This window comes from Crassostrea angulata, chromosome 6 (genome assembly GCF_025612915.1).
Source record: "Crassostrea angulata isolate pt1a10 chromosome 6, ASM2561291v2, whole genome shotgun sequence".
Lineage (NCBI taxonomy): Eukaryota > Metazoa > Mollusca > Bivalvia > Ostreida > Ostreidae > Magallana > Magallana angulata.
The window spans coordinates 6,999,636-7,018,926 of NC_069116.1; the positions used below are offsets into that span (position 1 = coordinate 6,999,636).

A 19,291-nucleotide genomic window follows, 5' to 3' on the forward strand; every position below is an offset into this window, starting at 1 on the left:
GTGGACAATTTTGACATTTTTTCAATAAACATTAAGAGGTAAAAGTTGATCATTGACCTAGTTCTTTAGTGAAAAATAGCACCACAAAAGTAAGACTACAATATACAATAAGTAGTTTTTCGTTCATATAAGTGGAATTTCTTCGCATCTCGAGTAATCGTAATCTCTAATCTGGTATTCTATTTCAAGAATGCAAAAAATTATCATAAGAATATAAATAACCTTCTTCAGTAATGCTTATTGTAACAACTTCATGAATAAATTAATGATATTTCAAAATAATCTATGATCATCAACGAGTATAAATATTGGTTTTGATAAATAACTTTTGACTTCCTCAGGAAAGCAGACAAATGATTTTAATTTGTAACGTTTTCAATTTGTCTGCTTACCTACCGGCAGTTATATAGATGACGTCAAATATATTCTATCTATCTATATAATGAATTATAAATAATATATATAATATATACAAAAAATAATAGTACAAAAAGTATAAACATTAATAAATGTACACGCTGGTCTCAGCTTTATAAATTATAACAGAGATTTACAAAGGATAACTAAAAAAGACTACTGTAGATTATGAAAATAAGCTATTTCTTTTTGGTATAAGATGGAAGTTGCTTTCGCATGTGTCAAATTTGACACTTGTGATAGATAAACTAAACCGCATTTGTTGTGACGTTTGTAGTTTCTGGTCAGTGGTGATGTAAAATTACCCTCCAAAGAGTTAACCTTGTATTGATTTATTAATTAATGATCAATTAATAAATTATTTTGTATTAGTTATAAACAGCAAAGATATATCAGTGTTTTGCACCATACAAAACCCTGTTCCAATGATTCAAACCAATAAAATGTCTGTATACTTTAAAGCCGCATGGTCCGATGTTTTGGCTATTACAGTATCAAATGATTTCCCACATAAACCAATCATCTCAGAAAGTTATAAGCTTTCGCCTATTTACATCAGAAGAATTGGTTTGGTTTCAGTGTTACAAATATTCAACAAAAATAAAAGTAATTTCTTATACGCATACAAAATAATAAAAGATATTCAATTGTCAAAAAAATAAAATTATTCTAGCTTCTATCATGCAAGTTCATTAGCAATACCATCCTCAATAGGAATTAACGGAGGGTTAATTTTTAGCAAAGAAGCCGTTCAATACCAAGAATTTTTCACAAGATATTATGGACTCGTCTCTGGAAAAAAACTATCCCTCGAACATAATCTGAAATTAATATTAAATATTCATTAGCAGTAAAGGATCAGTGCCCTCTCATCTTAAAACATTTAAAAAGATTCCAATAGTTTGAGATTCACATCAAGCATTTGATTCACATCCTCATTGTATTTGCTATTATGTTGTAGATCCTGTCTGAATAAACAATAAAATTCCGGTATTTACACCAGTATATCCTCTAAAGCAAATGTACACTTGGCCAGAGTTGGAAGATTTTTTATCTTCAACATATAACTCAATGTTTTGAAGAAGAAATCTGGAGACTGAAAAGTGAAATGATATATTTTTAAAAAAAAAGGATTGCAATGACAAATATAATTAATACTTTTATATTGTAGTTTAAATTCAGATTTATTTTAATTAAAGTAACTAAGAGGGCAGGAGAGTTATTGCCATTAAAACGATATAAATCTCCTGAAACAAGGGCTTTTGAAAATTTTCAAAATACAAACCTTATTTGAATTTCACTTTCTTTACAAAAAAATAGTGAATAAATAAAAATATCATATTTAGTTTTAAGTAAATCAAATTTGTTGACAATCTAGTGTCCTTCAGGAGTCTGATTTATATGTTTCAATTCAAATTAACAGAACCATAGTTGCATTACAAATTACATAATCCAACACAGAAATTTTACATTAATTTTACCTCTTGTCTCAGAACCTGTAGAAATGCAATCTCAATACCTGTCAGTGAAGAAAACTTGGAACTACAACAAAAATTGAAATTTACAAAATTATAGGTATACATGTAATTGCCTGATTTCCTAAACTGGGTTATTTCTAAACCAATTAAATCCACAAAAATTAATATTTATGAATAAGATATTTAATTTCTGTATTGGCGGTTGTACATTTAACCGATAATTACAACATGGCCTTGAAACAACATTATACGTTGCTTTAAAGTATATATATCAAAATATTTTAGAGTCTTGGAATTTTATTGTTACTGTTAATTGCGATGAATTTTACGGGCAAATGGCAACAAGGACTTTGTCCTCTCCTTTACCAACTGTAAGCTGTCGATCTTTGTTTATTCATATACATGTGTATATACACGTACCTGCATGTTATCAGCTGATATGGCAAAGCAGAGGTAGGATATTTCTACACAACTTGGTTACTTAACCTGCTTGGGCTGAAATTAAGATTAACATAAATATACATAAATATACGGTATTTCCGAATTCTTATTAAATGATTTCGCTAAACGATACTTCCAGCAAAAGGTTAATTTCGCGAAATTGGTAACTCATGCAAGCGCAAATACAGCTTTTGGAACAATGATCTTTGCAGGTGTCGATTTTGTTTCTGTTAAGTTCGAATAAATCGAGTTTATATCCATTAAGTAATGTTCCGTGTACTTAAAAACTTTGTAGAAATAATTTTTGTGACAAACCCTTTATCTGTCGTAACGAGGATATACCATGATATTGGAGATAAGAATCGTAAATACTATTCGTCTAAACACTGAATTGGAGAATATTTGCGCGACACTTGGCGTGTAAAATCATAATGGGGGTTCAAAATCTATTTATATTAGTTGCATGGATTTTATTCATTACTCAAGGTAAAGATATGAGAAAATTTCAAAGCTGCCTTCTTTCTTTTGTCCTTTTTATAGATGTCCAAAGCAGAAAATGTGAATATATATGGTTTTTCTCCTTCTGAAACTCTGCATTTCATACAGAGAACAATTAAATTTGTAGTTCTTCAAATAAATTCAGTAAATTTGTTGCGCTTCGAGTACATTAAAAAAAAGTTCAAAAACTATCCCAGGTCATTAATATGTTTTACGGTGCTACCGTTCTGGCGAGCGCAGCAAGAATTACACACACCTTGCATCATTGTCGACTTATAGTTTTATTTAGGTATCAATGAACGTCAAAGAATGTTTGAGATAGTATTGCTCTACAATAAGTATGCCAAAGGTACTAATTTTAATGGTTATGATACATACAGTACAACCCCCTACCCAGAGAGAGAGAGAGAGAGAGAGAGAGAGAGAGAGAGAGAGAGAGAGAGAGAGAGAGAGAGAGAGAGAGACCGGTTCCTGTTTGTTGGTGTGTAATTTCCCACTTTTAAATTTGATGGTCTGACTATATGCAATATCTACATAATTTTTTTTACTGTTTATTTTATTTTTTCATTTTATGCCTTTTTATTTAGTTCAAAATGTCCTATTTCCTCCCTACTCATATACTTACCTGCCTACTGTACATGCATGCACAATTAGCTTAAAAATAGATCGATATAACAGTAAAGTATGGCTCTTGCTAGTATATATACATAACATCTCTATATTAAATTTTTTTAAAAACAAATCATATGTCAATGAGGCAGGTATCGCAGTCTATACTGAAATAGCCAGTACACTCATTACAGATGTTTGATCCACCTCTAAATTTATCGCGGGAAATATAGCGCGAGTGCACTGTGACGTCATCCATGACTTTGTTCGTCTTTGTTTACGTTTCTCGACTCAATACGGAGGTATGGAAGCATGTAACAAATCTTTTCAGTCTCGCGAAAGCATATGCGGTACTCAAAACGTGTCTTCAAACTTTAAGTCACCGTAAATTACGAGTTAAAAGTCGGTCATTTTTGGCATAGCACCACGGGTGAAAACATTAGAGAGCATTATGGGACGTAGACAAAAAAGTTTGTTTGATAAACTGTAGGTTTAGCTCGTTCTTTTTCCCGCGCACACTGGTTCTTAGAGCTCGCTTCGCTCGCCAGCGCTGCGCGCCGGCGAGCTGCGCTCGCTATTATATTTATAACCCCTGAAGAATACAATAACCCGATAAGCAGTACTCAAATCATCTTGTTTTTTCTCGGATGTTTCAATTTCTAACATCTTTTGTTTATACAAATAGGAATAAATAAAAGTCATGATTGCAATTACATTTATAGTTATTTTTTAATCAAAAAATGATTATCTTTTGTATTGTGTGAAAGCTTGTTCGGTTGATGGTCGAACTCTGGCTGAATGTCTACTAGATGTACAACAAGGAGACTGTCCGCAGTATTCTCACATAACCATTTGTACCAACGACGGAAAGGTTCATAACGGTAGGTTCTCCCTCAGCAATGACAACATCTTCAATGATTGTTGGATGTCGTTGCCACATGTCCATTTTAACCTTTACAACTTTTTCTTTTGGTTAGGTGCTTGTGATTACCAGAGGGCTATTTGTGATGCATTTTATGTTCACAATGACTCTCTATCAGCGGTAGGGATTGGTTCAAACGGCGTGTGTCATAGTATTATCATGGGGTGATATCTGAGTTACTGTTATCTATTCATAAATGTACCTTTCCCTTTGTACAAGGCAATAATTCACTTCAGTTATAATTGCTTAATAATTTCATTTACTTTAACACTTTGATTTTATTGACTCCCTCATATTGAAGTTTTACTCTGTGACATATATCACTCGTGCTTAAGTGCTAATTTCTACTGTTTTCAATTCTTATTTATATTGTGCTATACATCATTGTCGGGAGAGGGGAATTCAAATAAAGTGCTTTTTTACCATTTAAAGCATTTTAGTCTATTGTCGTCGGATATATAGAAACACCTTATTTTCCCCGGTGATAGTATCACCCCCACAGTACATCCACATCTCAACGAACTATCAGCAAGACAGAGACCAAAGTGTTCGAAGCAATTGCTCGTGGAATAGACGGTCGACTCCTTAGAACTCAGTCGAGTGAAACAGAGGTTTCGGAGGCCATCAAAATATTCTCCAAACAAGATCACATACACGGTATTTACATCAGAAACCCAAACTGCTGGGCCCATGACATTGATTTAACTTGCATTTCACCTTGGAACAGCAAAGGTCAGTAGCAATAGAGCGGACACGCTTATTTCTCCTCTCCATGCCGTCTGGGCGAGACATTACAACATACCTATAAATACTACCTTACAATTTGTCGATATGAATAATGAAGTGGTAGAGCGGAGGACAATTCGGTATATCCCCCTTCCCGTTCCTGCGCATGCCAACTACATGGGTGGTTATGACATAGTATCGATCCTTCCTCCATCTCTTTTGCTAAAGTTTTGCCAAGAAATTTTACTTAGATCTAAAGCACCCACCTGCACCATGCTCTTTAAGGTTTTGCGAAGCTTCAATGGTATCTACAATATTCTGTATGGATTCGGGTTAAGCCACGATAAATCATTGATCCGCCCAGCAATGAATAGCTCTACACATTTGATCGTGGTGGACATGGTATGCCCTACAGATTGGTCTAAATGTCCCGCTTATTCCTAGTAACAGCAACGAAAATCGAGAGCGTTTATGAAAACTAATTCTGATACTGTTTCAATTCAAACACTATTTATTAATAAATGATTGAGTTCAGTTCTACCCAAGTTAGTGTTTGAACTCTAGGCCTGCAGAACCTACTTATAAGCAGTGCGCGACCAGCGCGCCTACCAATTCAAAATATACTATAAATGAACAATGAGCAAAATTTTAAAGGATAAGATGAAAAATATGGTAAGATACAATTTTTTGTTTAAGTGCGCATGAAAAATGTTTGAACAGCATGATAATAAAACAACACGAAAAATGAGTAAACACAAGATCCAGATCACGTGATTAAAAGAACTAACGTACTGATAAAATACGTGTACATGTAACGTTGGAATCAACTTAATTATGAGATCATACTTAAGGATTACGTATATTCAGGAATTATAACAATGTTATAAACAAAAACTGACATTAATAACCATGTTTTGTTTATTTGGTAAAGATATTCTATGACAAAGGTAAATTAATATTGAATTAGAGGAAATTCGGAGAAATTTTTGCTGGTACGCGATGGAAAACATCTCAAAGAAAAAAAAAATTATTAACACAGATTGCATATGCCGATTAATTTCTGAGAAGAAGATTTTTAAAGATTTACTGCATATATTCCTATGTTAAACTTCGATCCCCCATTGTGGCCCCATCCTCAGGTGAGCTAAAAAGGTTAAGTTTACAATTCAATAAGTGGGTTTCTGGAAGAACAGATTTTGAAAATTTTCGTAAAAAATATTGACAATTTTTTTTACACTTTTTTAATCTTTAGCTTTTAAGATCTGTGTACAAACATAGAATTGTGAGCAAATCTCTGTATCTTGCTTATAATTCGAAGCTTAACACTCAAATATGGTTAGTAAATAGACATTGTAAACAACATGCACTACATGTATAACAAATAAAGAACACAATTTATTTTTTCGAAATGAATCATATATATATACATGGATATACCTACATATTTCCGTAAGCGATATCAAACTCTATTTAAACTGAATAAACTAGAGAAAATGCCGAGCATCTCAACAAAACCTATTGCATTAATCTACCATTACGCAAAAGATAATGTCGAATTACCGATAGAATGAATTGTATTTCAGTACCCCTACATCAGATTTTGCTTAATTTGCGCAGGTAAACAGTTAACGTAACTGTTTGATTTACCGAAGTCTCTGATTGATTTGATAATTAAAAATCACGAAATACAGACGATAGTTTCCAGGTTACAAAGCATAAATAATGAAAACGAAACGAAAATCAGAACAAGCTAACACCAACGTCATGTGTGAAAACTGTCAACGCATTGAAATATTTAGCCTCAATTTACTTCACAAAATCGGCACCAATATATTCTTCATGTTTCAAAACTTCCCTTCATACGCGAGCTGTTGCACAACAAGCAAATTCATCATAGTCAGATCGACCCTTTTTCGTTTAATGTCATGGCTGCTTTAAACAAAGAACCTCGTTTTAGAAGTATGGAATACAAGTCTTGATAAAATGGGTATGCAAACCCGGGCCGTGGCAAAATAAATGCCGGGGCAGATCGGCAATCGTCAATTCCAAATACGCATTATTTTGCAGCAATATCTAAAGCGAATACAAATATACTAGTCCATCAAATATCCTAAAATTTTAATGAGATTGGCAGATTAATAACTGCCAATCTTTTGTTTTGTCCAGGCCAAGTTTTGCCTACCCATTTTACCGGATGCCGAGCCCGATTGAAACACGCCTTTCCTTTATTATTATTTTCGTAATAACTTCGATTTGAAACAAAATTACCCCTTAATTTTTGCAATTTATATTTTCCTTCCCATAAGGATAATTTATGCTAAACTACGTTGAATTTGCCTCGGTAGTTCTTGAGAAGAAGATTTTTAAAAATGCACCCCCCTTTTTCTACAGTTTCAAGGTTTTCTCCGCTTTGAATACAGATCGGACTTTAATTTTTGCAATTTATATTCGCCCTCCCATAAGGATGCTTTGTGCCAAATTTGGTTGAAATTGGATAAGCAGTTTTAGAGAAGAAGTTCAAAATGTAAAAAGTTTACAGACGGACAGACGGACAGACGGACGACGGACAAAATGTGATCAGAATAGCTCACTTGAGCTTTCAGCTCAGGTGAGCTAAAAATTTCTGGCCCAAAACATCAAACACGTATTGTTCATGTACTGTTCTAGTACATATAATTCAGTTATATTTGAGAAACAACAATGCATTGGGGGTGGGGGGGTGCGAGAAGGGGGTGGGGTAAAGATATTACCTCATAAAAATTTAGTCAATATGATTAGTTTCTTGTAAAAAAATTTTACACTTTTCAAACTTTTTGTGTCCCCCCCCCCCCCCCCCCCCCGGGAAAAAAGTTGGAGTTAAATTCGTTCCGTTGAGATTTCATCTTTATAATATTTTAATTTGAATAAATGTCGCCTTTTTTCAGCAAAATAATTGGGCCAAGTACCGCCTCTCTTGTTGCTGCATGCCTTCATAATTGTGAGTTATCAGAAAAAAAAGTATAAATATTTTCTACAGAAGTTATCTCTCTTATCTGAGGGACATCACACCTTGATTAATAAATTAATGATATTTCAAAATAATCTATGGCCATCAACGAATATAAATATTGGTATTGATAAATAACTTTTTACTTCCTCAGGAAAGCAGACAAATGATTTTAATGTGTAGCGTTTTTCAATTTGTCTGCTAACCTAACGGCAGTTATATAGATGACGTCAAATATATTCTATCTATCTATATTATAAATTATAAATAATATATAAAATATATACCAAAAGAAAAAGTATAAAAAGTATAAATATAAATAAATGTATACCCTGGACACAGCTTCATATATTATAAGAAAGATTTACATATGATAACAAAAAAAGACTACAGTAGATTATGAAGATAAGATATTTCTCTTTGGTATTAAATGGGAGTTGCTTTCACATATGTCAAATTTGACACTTTTGATAGATAAAAGTTAACCCCATATATTAGGACGTTTGTAGTTTCTGGTCAGTGGTGATGTAAAAATTACCCCTAAAAAGTTAACCTTGTATTAATTTATTATTTAATGAACAATTAATGAATTATTAATTTTGGATTAGTTATAAACAGCAAAGATATATAAAAGTTTGGCACCATACAAAACTGTTCTAATGAATCAAACCAATAAAAGGTCTGTGTATTTTAAAGCTGCATGGTCCAATGTTTTGGCTATTACAGTATCTAAAAATTCACACAAACCAATCATCTTAGAAAGTTATAAACTTTCTCCTATTTACATCAGAAAAATTGGTCTTGTTTCAAAGTTACAAATATTCAACGAAAATAAAAATAATTTCTTGTACGAATACAAAATAATAAAAGATATTCAATTGTCAAAAAACATTAAATTATTCTAGCTTCTATCATGCAAGTTCATTAGCAATACATTCCTCGATAGGAATTAATGGAGGGTTAATTTTTAGCAAAGGAGCCGTTCAATACCAAGAATTTTTCACAAGATATGATGAACTCCTCTCTGGAGAAAAGATGTCCATCTGACATGATCTGATTTTAAAAATAAAATATTCATTAGCAGTAAAGAAGGATTAGGGTGCCGCAGCAAGAAAATATTTTATACTCGACCACTTTACTTGGTTTTTCTTTTCAAGAAGATCAAAAATTACACGATCAGTGCCCTGTCATTATAAAACATTTAAAAGATCCCAATAGTTTGAGATTGACAAAAGTCATTTGATTCTCATCCTCATTGTATTTGCCATTATGTTGAATTTCAGTATTTACACCAGGGTATCCTCTAAAGCAAATGTAAACTTGGCCAGAGTTGGAAGATCTTTTATCTTCAACATATCATTCAATGTTTTGTAGAAAAAATCTGGAGACTGAAAAGTGAAATGATATAATTTTTTTAACAAACCAAGATTGCAATGACAAATATAAAGATAACTTATATTTGGAAGTTTAAAATCAGATTTATTTAAATTAAAGTAATTAAGAGGGCAGGAGAGTTATGGCCATTTTAACGATATAAATCTCCTGAAACAAGGGCTTTTGAAAATTTTCAAAATACAAACCAAAAATATTTGAATTTCATTTTCTTTACAAAAAAATAGTGAAAGGCTTAAAATATCATCTTAGTTTTAAGTAAATCTGATCTGTTGACCAGTGTCCTTCAGGAGTCTGATTGATATGTTTCAATTCAAATTCACAGAACCATAGTTGCATTAAACAATTACATAATCCAACACAGAAATTTTACATTAATTTTACCTCTTGTCTCAGAACCTGTAGAAATGCAATCTCAATTCCTGTCAGTGAAGAAAACTTGGAACTACAACAAAAATTGAGAGATTTTAAATAAACAAAATTATGAGTATACATGTACATGTAATTGCATGATTTCCTAAACTTTTGGTGATTCTTAAACCAATTAAATCCACAAAAATTATTATTCATGAATATAGATAACATGGAAAATCTCAAAAACAAGCACAGCTGTTTCTATTACTGCAGAGTTGTCATTAAAGTTGCACATAATAGCAATTATTTGGGATATGAAATCATAAAACTGTAAAACCTTGCAGGAGGGAACCGTACCATAGGTGAGATTAATATATAACTGTATCAGTTTGCTGTTTACTGTTGTTATTCATTATATTTGAGGGGATAATGATTCAACTGTAATGAGCTTTCTGTTTACCTCGCCAATTTGTGATGATTCATCCATCTCAGAACATCAGTTTCTTTCCAGTTTTTCACCACTTCTGATGCCTGAATTTTGGTATTGGGTTTTGAACTTGATGTCTCTACTTTCTAAATCATGAAAGAAGGTACATTAATGTTAAACAAAGATATTTTTAGAATGTGACATTTTTTTCAAAATGTGATGGATTTTAATCTAATGATAAGGTAAAGTTTAATGTCTCAAAAAAACATTCATTTGATGAAGTGGTTTCACATATCAACCACAATATATCTTAAATCTTCAGGTATTTTCAAAGTTTTTTATATATAAGGATAAAGATTAGGTAAAAATGCTTGACTGTTTATATAATTGTAAGGCCATACCAATATAATTTCTAGTTCGTTGGACACTCAATGAAAATAGGTATGAGCAGGCGAGCGATTATATAATAAAATTATTTCTATCATACTAGGCAAAATTTTTAGGCGGTACATAAATAAATTTGTGCAGACAGTTATATTTTTTCTACTTGTTTCTGATTTATAAATTAAAAACTATTGAAAATATGAAAAAATATAGAGCGGAAATAGAACAGAAAGCAGCGCATTATTTCCTGGATGCGGGAAATTAATCATAATATTATTTGTACAGTTTTATTAAAATACCAGTGAGGGTTCCGACGAACAAGAAATTCTATTGGTGTTTCCTAAATGAAACGTTTTTTTTTTCAAAGGAGCTGACACTTCTAAGAAATTTTCTGATTTTCAAAAGAACCACCTTGTCACAGATATTTATCGCCCTGACCACTTTGACAATCAATATTTTTAAATAATCAACAAAAGTGAGGTCACAAAAATTAAGTCATTCCAAACATATATATGTATATATATATACAATGTATACATGTATTGAAATCACTGGTTAATCCAGAAATAAAGTTTTGGTGAATAAAAGTTGTCTTAAATATCAAACAAGTGGGAATGTGGACAGAAAGTAAATAATCAGTAGAATATACTGACCTGTGTAGGGGCAGGAAGTGTACTGGAAATGACTGGGTTTTCTGGGATGGACTTCTTCTGTCGACTGAGCACTTCTTTAATCAAGGCACTCATTTTGCTGTCAAATGGATATTTATCTGTAAACTCGAAAAACAGCTTGGAGCCAATGATGAATCCGAGCCACTCTCTGGCCTGATAGTTCCTCTCCATCTTCAGAGGAATTATTGGTTTTCTCAGCTGAAAGGCATATTCTGCCTCTGGAAAAAAAAATTACCATCCTAAATTTTGATGAAGCTTCAGATGTTGGCAAAACTTTCTATGGTTTGTGGAAAAAAATTAGACTTCAACAAATTCTTTGTTCTCTTACAGTTTTTTTTATCGGCAATGTAAAAGATATTTGTGATTTGCATCATAACAAATAAGTGATTTTTCTTCATCACACAATGTACAAACCAGCTCTACAGTTAGGGCTGTCCTGATACTTCTTGGAGTAACAGATCAGAACAATTTCAGCCCCCTCCACTGCCCGTGCCATGGCGTTCAGTGTGGAGCCCTGCATGTCATCTATATCCATCCAGCACTTGATCCCGTTGGCTTGAAGATTGTCCCGAATCTTCTTGATTGTATTTTGATTGGCCCATTGGTAGCTGAGCATCACGTGACCTCTACTGCTTCCAGCAGAATTAGATTGTGTCACATCCGTTTCACTTCTATTGAATTCTTTACCTGTATAATTAAGCTCTAATACAACATTGTCCATAAAATTCAAAGCTTATCATCCTCTTCAACTAGTGTTAAAAAATGTGTTAAATTCAGCTCATTGCACATACAAAGGGTCATTTTGTTAATTAAATGTCAATATTGATGCATGTATCAACTAGCTATTCCAATGCTGAATTAATGATGGCTTAAAAACTACATCTCTGCTAGAAAATAATATAGCAATACCTCATTCAGACTTTTTGTAAATGTTTTTAAATGGTATGGATTGGGTTCCATTTCAAAAGGTCACATTGTCTGTCTGAATGAGTATGTGATATCACCTATTCGATTTAATTGGCTCTGTCAACAATTCAAAAAGGTGGTTTCCATTATTTCATAACATATCCTGTATGATTTATTTTGTACATGTATATATATGATAATAGGTTGCTTTAAAGACAACTCATTAAAAAAAAAGTCTTCTTTTAATGCAATTATCAATAAAAGTATTTAAAAATATTATATACATAAGGAATTCTACAATACTTCTGTATGCTGATTATTGCGCTTGGAGTATTTGTAAACTTCATTTTCATAAATAAAAAATAAAAGAAAAGTTATCCATTATTCCGTAAGTTGTTTCATCAAAGCAATAGCTGAAAGGCTACTACTGCTAAATGGTTAGAGGAATGGAACCTAAACATCCCAAGCAAGTCAATGACAATATTATCAAACAAATAACAATTGTTGAGAAAGGTTGATTTTCTCCAACCCACAAGTCATAAAACAATAACAATACTTTACTTAACTTACCCAAGTCCTTATACTTTTCTATGGCACTGAGCTTTTCCCTCATATTCCAAAGGGCTCCTGAACATGATTTCTCAATTTTTTTGTTCTGAGATTTTCTCGAGTTTACAAGAGCTTCCATGACCGCTTCATTTTGAAGCATTATATCCTGGTTCTCTTTGTCAAATGACAACATCCACAGTGCTCCAAAAGCCTCTATCAAATAAATTAATTCAATTTCACACACAATTGAAAAGATAAATTTTTTTTATTTTGAATTCAATGACATTAGGAATAGTGTTAAGAAATGCATCAACGTAAAAAATTCATAACATAGAATAAATTCATGGATCTTAATTTTGAATTGAGATCCTTTTCACCCTTACCTATCTGTTCATCTTCATACCTAGATTCTGTTAAAGACACAAGAACTGGCAAAGAACCTTGTGCTACCAGAGACTTCTTATTAACATCGTTCTTCGCAATTCTTCTTACGGCTAGAAGGAAAATATATGATTTATATAGATACTTAACATATTCTACTAGGCATTAAAAAAAATGTATAAGTTGTCTATTGTTCTATACTCTTTAAATACCAATATATCTTGAAACTCAAATAATTACAAGAATAAGTTGTAGATAACCTAACATAATTACTTCTAGCTAATTCCCTTGCAGACCAGCCTTTGCATCTTCGATGGCGGTCATTCATTGCGGATTTCAAAGTTTTCAGGAGAAACTTGAATAAGTCTCCTCCGGTCTCTAGATGCGCGGCTTCCGAGTCATCCACAATGTCTGCTAGACTGGCCAGGGTCGTTAGTAGGATCTTGTCTTTGCTTGATTTGAGATAGGGTAAAAGTACCTCAACAATGCCCATCTCCCTCAGCTCATGGATGCAGAGTTCACTCTGAGCAATATTGTGAATTATTGAGTGGTAGTATCCCAACGCTTTTTCATCTTTTACCTACATAAAAAAAAAAAAAAACTATATCTGATACTCATAATATAAAGAATTCTTATAGATGTAGAATTATTGATTTTCAGGTATTAATTATTTTACACAGATTTCCTAAAACATGCTGTACATTTCTAATTCATGGACACTGGTTCTACCAATACAAATTGTTGTGAGCATTTATTTTGTTTACTATGTGGATATTTGCTCTCATGAACCAAAGTATTATGTACAGGAAGGGATAACATGCTTGAAGATTTACATGAAGTAGGATCACATACCCGCATGCTGTCCTCGAGATGACTTAATAACAGCCTCTGTAAAGCCTCCAGGATCTGGGGCAGGAATTCTGCATGTTCCACCAATAAGTGACAGTGCCTGGCATTAGCATCAGTAAAGTTCAACAGTATTATCAAACAATTGATCAGTGGCATTGACACTCCCTGAATTAATTTGTTCTCTTCATTATAATATCCTTTCTTTTGACAGTACACCACCACATCACAGACGATCTTCACTCCTCCAAGCTCAACAAACACATCTCCAAGCTCTACTTTGAATTGGTTATCAATATCCAAGCTTGCTTTCTTTAAAGCAAAATGACGACTTTGAAGATTAAATGTAGCGTTCTTGAAATCTTTGTCAAAAGTTCCTTTTTCATTTAAGTGCCCATCGATGTCTGAAAGAATGTCAAGATCTTTCTTCAGAGCTTTAAATGTTTGGGTTTTCTTTTCTTCAATTTGCTCTGCTGTCAATGGGACCTTTTTTGTCTCTGACACTTCCTCTGTCTCCTCAGCATCACTCTTATTCTCTTGTTCTTCATTCTGATCTGCAGTAGACTTTTTAGATGACATCTCAGTTGGTTTCTCGGCCTTCTTTGATGGTGCCTGATCTTTATCATGACCAGGTGAGTTATCCACAGCTTTACTATCTGCAGACATATTTGATGTGGTTAATATGCTTTCTTCAACTTTCTTATCTAAATCTCGTGTTGAATTCACATCTGTCTTGTTATTCACTTCCAATGTTTTTTCTGCCTTGTCCACCGAGCTGTTTACTTTATTTTCCGTTAAATCATTCTTTATTAAAGGCTCTGTGGTTTTAATTGAAATTTGCACTTCTGGTGCTTTATGATTTAAAATGGGGTGTTCCACAGGTTGGATTTTGGTAGGCTGGTTACCCTTGGAAGCTCCTGATCCCATTACATCAAACCACTCCCATCAGGATCCATGCACCACTCAAAATATCTAAATCAGCCTAAAAAAAACAAAAAAATAAAAATAACAAGAGGCCCAGGGGCCACATCACTCACCTGAGCAACAATTGCCTTAATTCTGATCAAATTAGCATTACAGTATCAAAATATCTTGACAACTAAGTACAGTAGATCTTGCTAAAAAAAAATAGAAAATCTGTCAATTTTTATCCACCTCTTTTTTTGGGTAAATACCAAGCCCCTTTTGTTGTTGTACCTGTAAGAAGATTTTTCTCTATTCCAATTTACCCCCCCCCCCCCCTCCATTTCGTGGCCCCCCTTTTCTCTAGGGAATCATGGTTTCATCAAACTTAAATCTGCATAACCTGTGCTTTCACACTAAGTACTGAGTTTTGGACCGAAAACTTTCCCAGAATATTTTTAAAGATTTTTTCTATATATTCCTATGTAAAAATTCAAACTGCCGTCACGGCCCAGCCCTATCACTAGGGACTGTGATTTTGCAAACTTGAATTTACACTATCCGAGGATGCCTCTACACAAGTTTAGGCTTTTCTGGCCAAATAGTCTTTAAAAAGAAGATATTAAAGATTTTCTCTATATATTCCTATGTAAAAATTCATCCCCCATTGTGGCCTCACCATACCCCATGACTATTATTTAAACAAACTTGAATCTTTACGATCTTGGGATGCTTCCACTTAAATTTGGGCTTTCCTGGCCTTATAGTTTTGAGAAGAAGATTTTTAAAGATTTTCTCTCTATATAAAAATTTATCCCCCATTGTGGCCCCGCCCTACCCCCAGGGACCATGATTTGAACAAACTTGAATCTACATTATCTGAGGATGGTTACAATTTGAGCTTTCTTGGCCATAAAGTTTTGAAAAGAAATTTTTTTAAAGATTTTCTCTATATATTCCTATATAAAAATTTATCCCCTAATTGTGGCCCCACCCTACCCCTGGGGACCATGATTTGAACAAACTTGAATCTACACTATCTGAGGATGCTTCCACTCAAATTTAAGCTTTTCTGGCTTATAGTTTTTGAGAAGAAGATTTTTAAAAAAAATTTCGATATATTCCTATGTAAAACATGACCCCCCTCTTGTGGCCCCACCCTACCCCCGGGGACCATAATTTGAACAAACTTGAATCTACACTACCTGAGGATGCTTCCATTTTAATTTGAGCTTTTCTGGCATGATAGTTTTTTAGAAGAAGATTTTTAAAGATTTTGTCTATATATTTCTATGTAAAACTTGATCCCCTAATTGTGGCCCCACCCTACCCTTGGAGACCATGATTTGAACAAACTTGAATCTACACTATCTGAGGATGCTTCCACTCAAATTTAAGCTTTTCTGACCTTATAGTTTTTGAGAAGAAGATTTTTTAAAAAAAATTCTGTATATTCCTATGTAAAACATGACCCCCCTCTTGTGGCCCCACCCTACCCCCGGGGACCATAATTTGAACAAACTTGAATCTATACTACCTGAGGATGCATCCATTTTAATTTGAGCTTTTCTGGCCTGATAGTTTTTTAGAAGAAGATTTTTAAAGATTTTGTCTATATATTTCTATGTAAAACTTGATCCCCTAATTGTGGCCCCACCCTAGCCCCGGACACCATGATTTGAACAAACTTGAATCTACACTACCTGAGGAAGCTTCCACTTTTATTTGAGCTTTTCTGGCCTAATAATTTTTTAGAAGAAGATTTTTAAAGATTTTCTCTATATATTCCTATGTAAAACTTGATCCCCCCATTGTGGCCCCACCCTACCCCTGGGGACCATGATTTGAACAAACTTGAATCTACACTACCTGAGGAAGCTTCCACTTTGATTTGAGCTTCTCTGGCCTAATAATGTTTTAGAAGAAGATTTTTAAAGATTTTCTCTATATATTCCTATGTAAAACTTGATCCCCCCATTGAGGCCCCACCCTACCCCCGGGGACCATGATTTGAACAAACTTGAATCTACACTATCTGAGGAGGCTCCCATTTTAATTTGAGCTTTTCTGGCCTGATAGTTTTTTAGAAGAAGATTTTTAAGGATTTTGTCTATATATTTCTATGTAAAACTTGATCCCCCCATTGTGGCCCCTCCCTACCCCTGGGGACCATAATTTGAACAAACTTGAATCTACACTACCTGAGGATGCCGCCACACAAGTTTGAGCTTTTCAGGCCAAATAGTTTTTGAGAAGAAGATTTTTGAAAAATACCAACAAATTTTCAATAATTCTCAATTATCTCCCCTTTAAAGAGGGCGTGGCCCTTCATTTGTACAAACTTGAATCCCCTTCACCTAGTGGTGCTTTGTGCCAAATTTGGTTGAAATCTGCCCAGTGGTTCTTGAGAAGAAGATGAAAATGTGAAAAGTTTACAACGCCAACGCCAATGCCGACAACGACAACGACGACAGACAACGGACAAATTGTGATCAGAAAAGCTCACTTGAGCCTTTGGCTCAGGTGAGCTAAAAACAAAACAAAATTCAGACTTAGTCCAAAAATAAGACAATTCCTTTTGTAATTGCTGTTCATTTTAAATTAGACTATTTCTTACATAATCAGTTGATAATCATTGCCTGACGTCATGACGTCAGGCATATATAAGGTTTAAAAGTTGCAATCTCCGAAACAGTGCAGACAATGGGACAAGCAATATCATGATTTTTCACAAAAAAGATTAACCGATGCATGTTTAAGAGGTCAGCATTTACATTCACAATTGATGAAAATGTTATATGGCATGTAATAACAACAGCGAGCAAGAGTTTTCAAGTAAATGGGACGTTCACCGTGCAGTGCACGTGTGTAATCCTGATTTAAAAATAGATCAGCATTACGGCAAAAAAGCGGAAGGGGGTCATCGCAACAAGTTGTAACATATTTTCTATAACGGTACAATGTAAGTAATGATTGGTGTTGGATTATCATTATTACAAGGGAGTCATCAGTTTGGATTAAAACAAATATATATTTATACAGCTGGAATGTTTACTGGAGGAACTAAATCGCCGAAGCGGGGTGTGACCCGATTTTCGTTCAGTTGGGCGATTTCATTAACCTTGAAAAGGGACCATTATTCGCGTGTCTTACTAAATGTACATTACTACATTTAACAATTACTAATCAAGTGTGTTTCTTAATTTGTTAGATTTCTTCGTAAACATTAGATCCAAAGTATAATATACATGTATGTAGCTGTTACAAAAGAAATGTCAAAAAATTCATCTAACCCTATCCCAATGGATGAGTTCATTCGTTGCGTGAACCCAGGATTTCGCGCCATAATGTCTCATTCATAGTTTTGCGCACCGATTAGTTGATGAGCTGTTGGGGTCATGCGAATACCCCAGAGCACATCATGTGTTTACATCACAGGCACATATCATCGGGGGTTGGGGTGAGGGGGTATGCTTTCCCCTCCCCACTCTTTTGGCAGCTGGCACTTTTCTTAGCTCTATATGATAAATGGAAATATCATGGATTTGCCCCCCCCCCCCCTCCACTTTTGTAGGAGCATGCACTAAATGAAACTGCAAATAAGGAATTCTAATTTAATTGAAGTTACAGTTAAGGTTTTTTTTCTTTCACCCTTTTTTAATTGCTTGTCAAGATGATTTTGATGAAGCTGCCCACACACATTCAAAAACAATACGTGTTTGTATACCCTTTCATATTTCATATGGTTGGAAATTTTTTAAAATGCCTTTCAGTTGATTTTGCATCTTCATATAACAAATACATGTACAATTTAAAAAAAACTCGACTATTTACTCTCCAGATTTCAAGCTTACATGCACTTATAAATATAATATGTGTACATTCCTAATAAAAAAATGAATTAAATAAATAAATGAATTTCAAGTGATATATATGTACATGTTCTAGATCGAAGAAAAGGCGGACATTTCGTCTTAAATTTTCACGTTCCGATTATAAATTTATGATCAGCAGCGAAAATTAAAATTAATTTCTAATAAGATAGCCTAATTGATACATGCATGCTTCCATTGAATAATTTTGTTTAGTCAGGCAAGCTTTTTGGAAAGCTATTACTTGTAATATTTTAAAGTTTGATATAATTTACCTTATCAACACGTTTATTCACCTGTGACCCATCCACTGAGGGTGTAGCTAGGTCTAGGTGCGCTGAAGTAGAAAATGTAGAAAAAAAATCCTTCTACTGTATCAATTGGCTATTTGTTTGGTTTTCATATCAATGTCCTTACTTGTAAATGATTTAATCCGGTTGTTTTTGTTGTTGACTATGTAAACAAACATTACCTTGATGTCATTTTGCATTTTTATGACTCCCGAACCCGACTTAATTCTCACTCGTTT

The 19,291-nt window shown here is 33.7% G+C and overlaps 1 protein-coding gene and 1 long non-coding RNA gene across 6 annotated transcripts; one reads left to right on the plus strand and one right to left on the minus strand.

The window, feature by feature from the left end:
* The first annotated feature begins 2,667 nt into the window (after positions 1-2,667).
* Positions 2,668-4,782, plus strand: LOC128189870 (uncharacterized). The gene is made up of 3 exons (XR_008244285.1): positions 2,668-2,822; positions 4,211-4,324; positions 4,421-4,782. It is a non-coding gene; the product is annotated as an uncharacterized LOC128189870 (long non-coding RNA).
* A 3,136-nt stretch (positions 4,783-7,918) lies between these two features.
* LOC128189361 (uncharacterized) lies at positions 7,919-19,245 on the minus strand. 5 transcript variants are annotated; one of them, XM_052860935.1, is made up of 11 exons: positions 19,180-19,245; positions 19,038-19,099; positions 13,994-14,969; positions 13,415-13,721; positions 13,144-13,254; positions 12,782-12,973; positions 11,720-11,992; positions 11,288-11,523; positions 10,284-10,396; positions 9,854-9,914; positions 7,919-9,465 (listed from the first exon to the last, which is right to left on the minus strand). In XM_052860935.1, exons 3-11 carry the CDS (start codon positions 14,912-14,914, stop codon positions 9,364-9,366), a joined length of 2,316 nt encoding a protein of 771 aa, XP_052716895.1. In that variant the 5' UTR covers positions 14,915-14,969; positions 19,038-19,099; positions 19,180-19,245; the 3' UTR covers positions 7,919-9,363. The 5 variants fall into 5 exon arrangements, with proteins under 5 accessions (XP_052716895.1, XP_052716896.1, XP_052716897.1 ...); XM_052860936.1 differs by having other exon boundaries at positions 19,059-19,099; positions 19,180-19,197; XM_052860937.1 differs by lacking the exon at positions 19,038-19,099 and having other exon boundaries at positions 19,180-19,240.
* Positions 19,246-19,291: the final 46 nt, after the last annotated feature.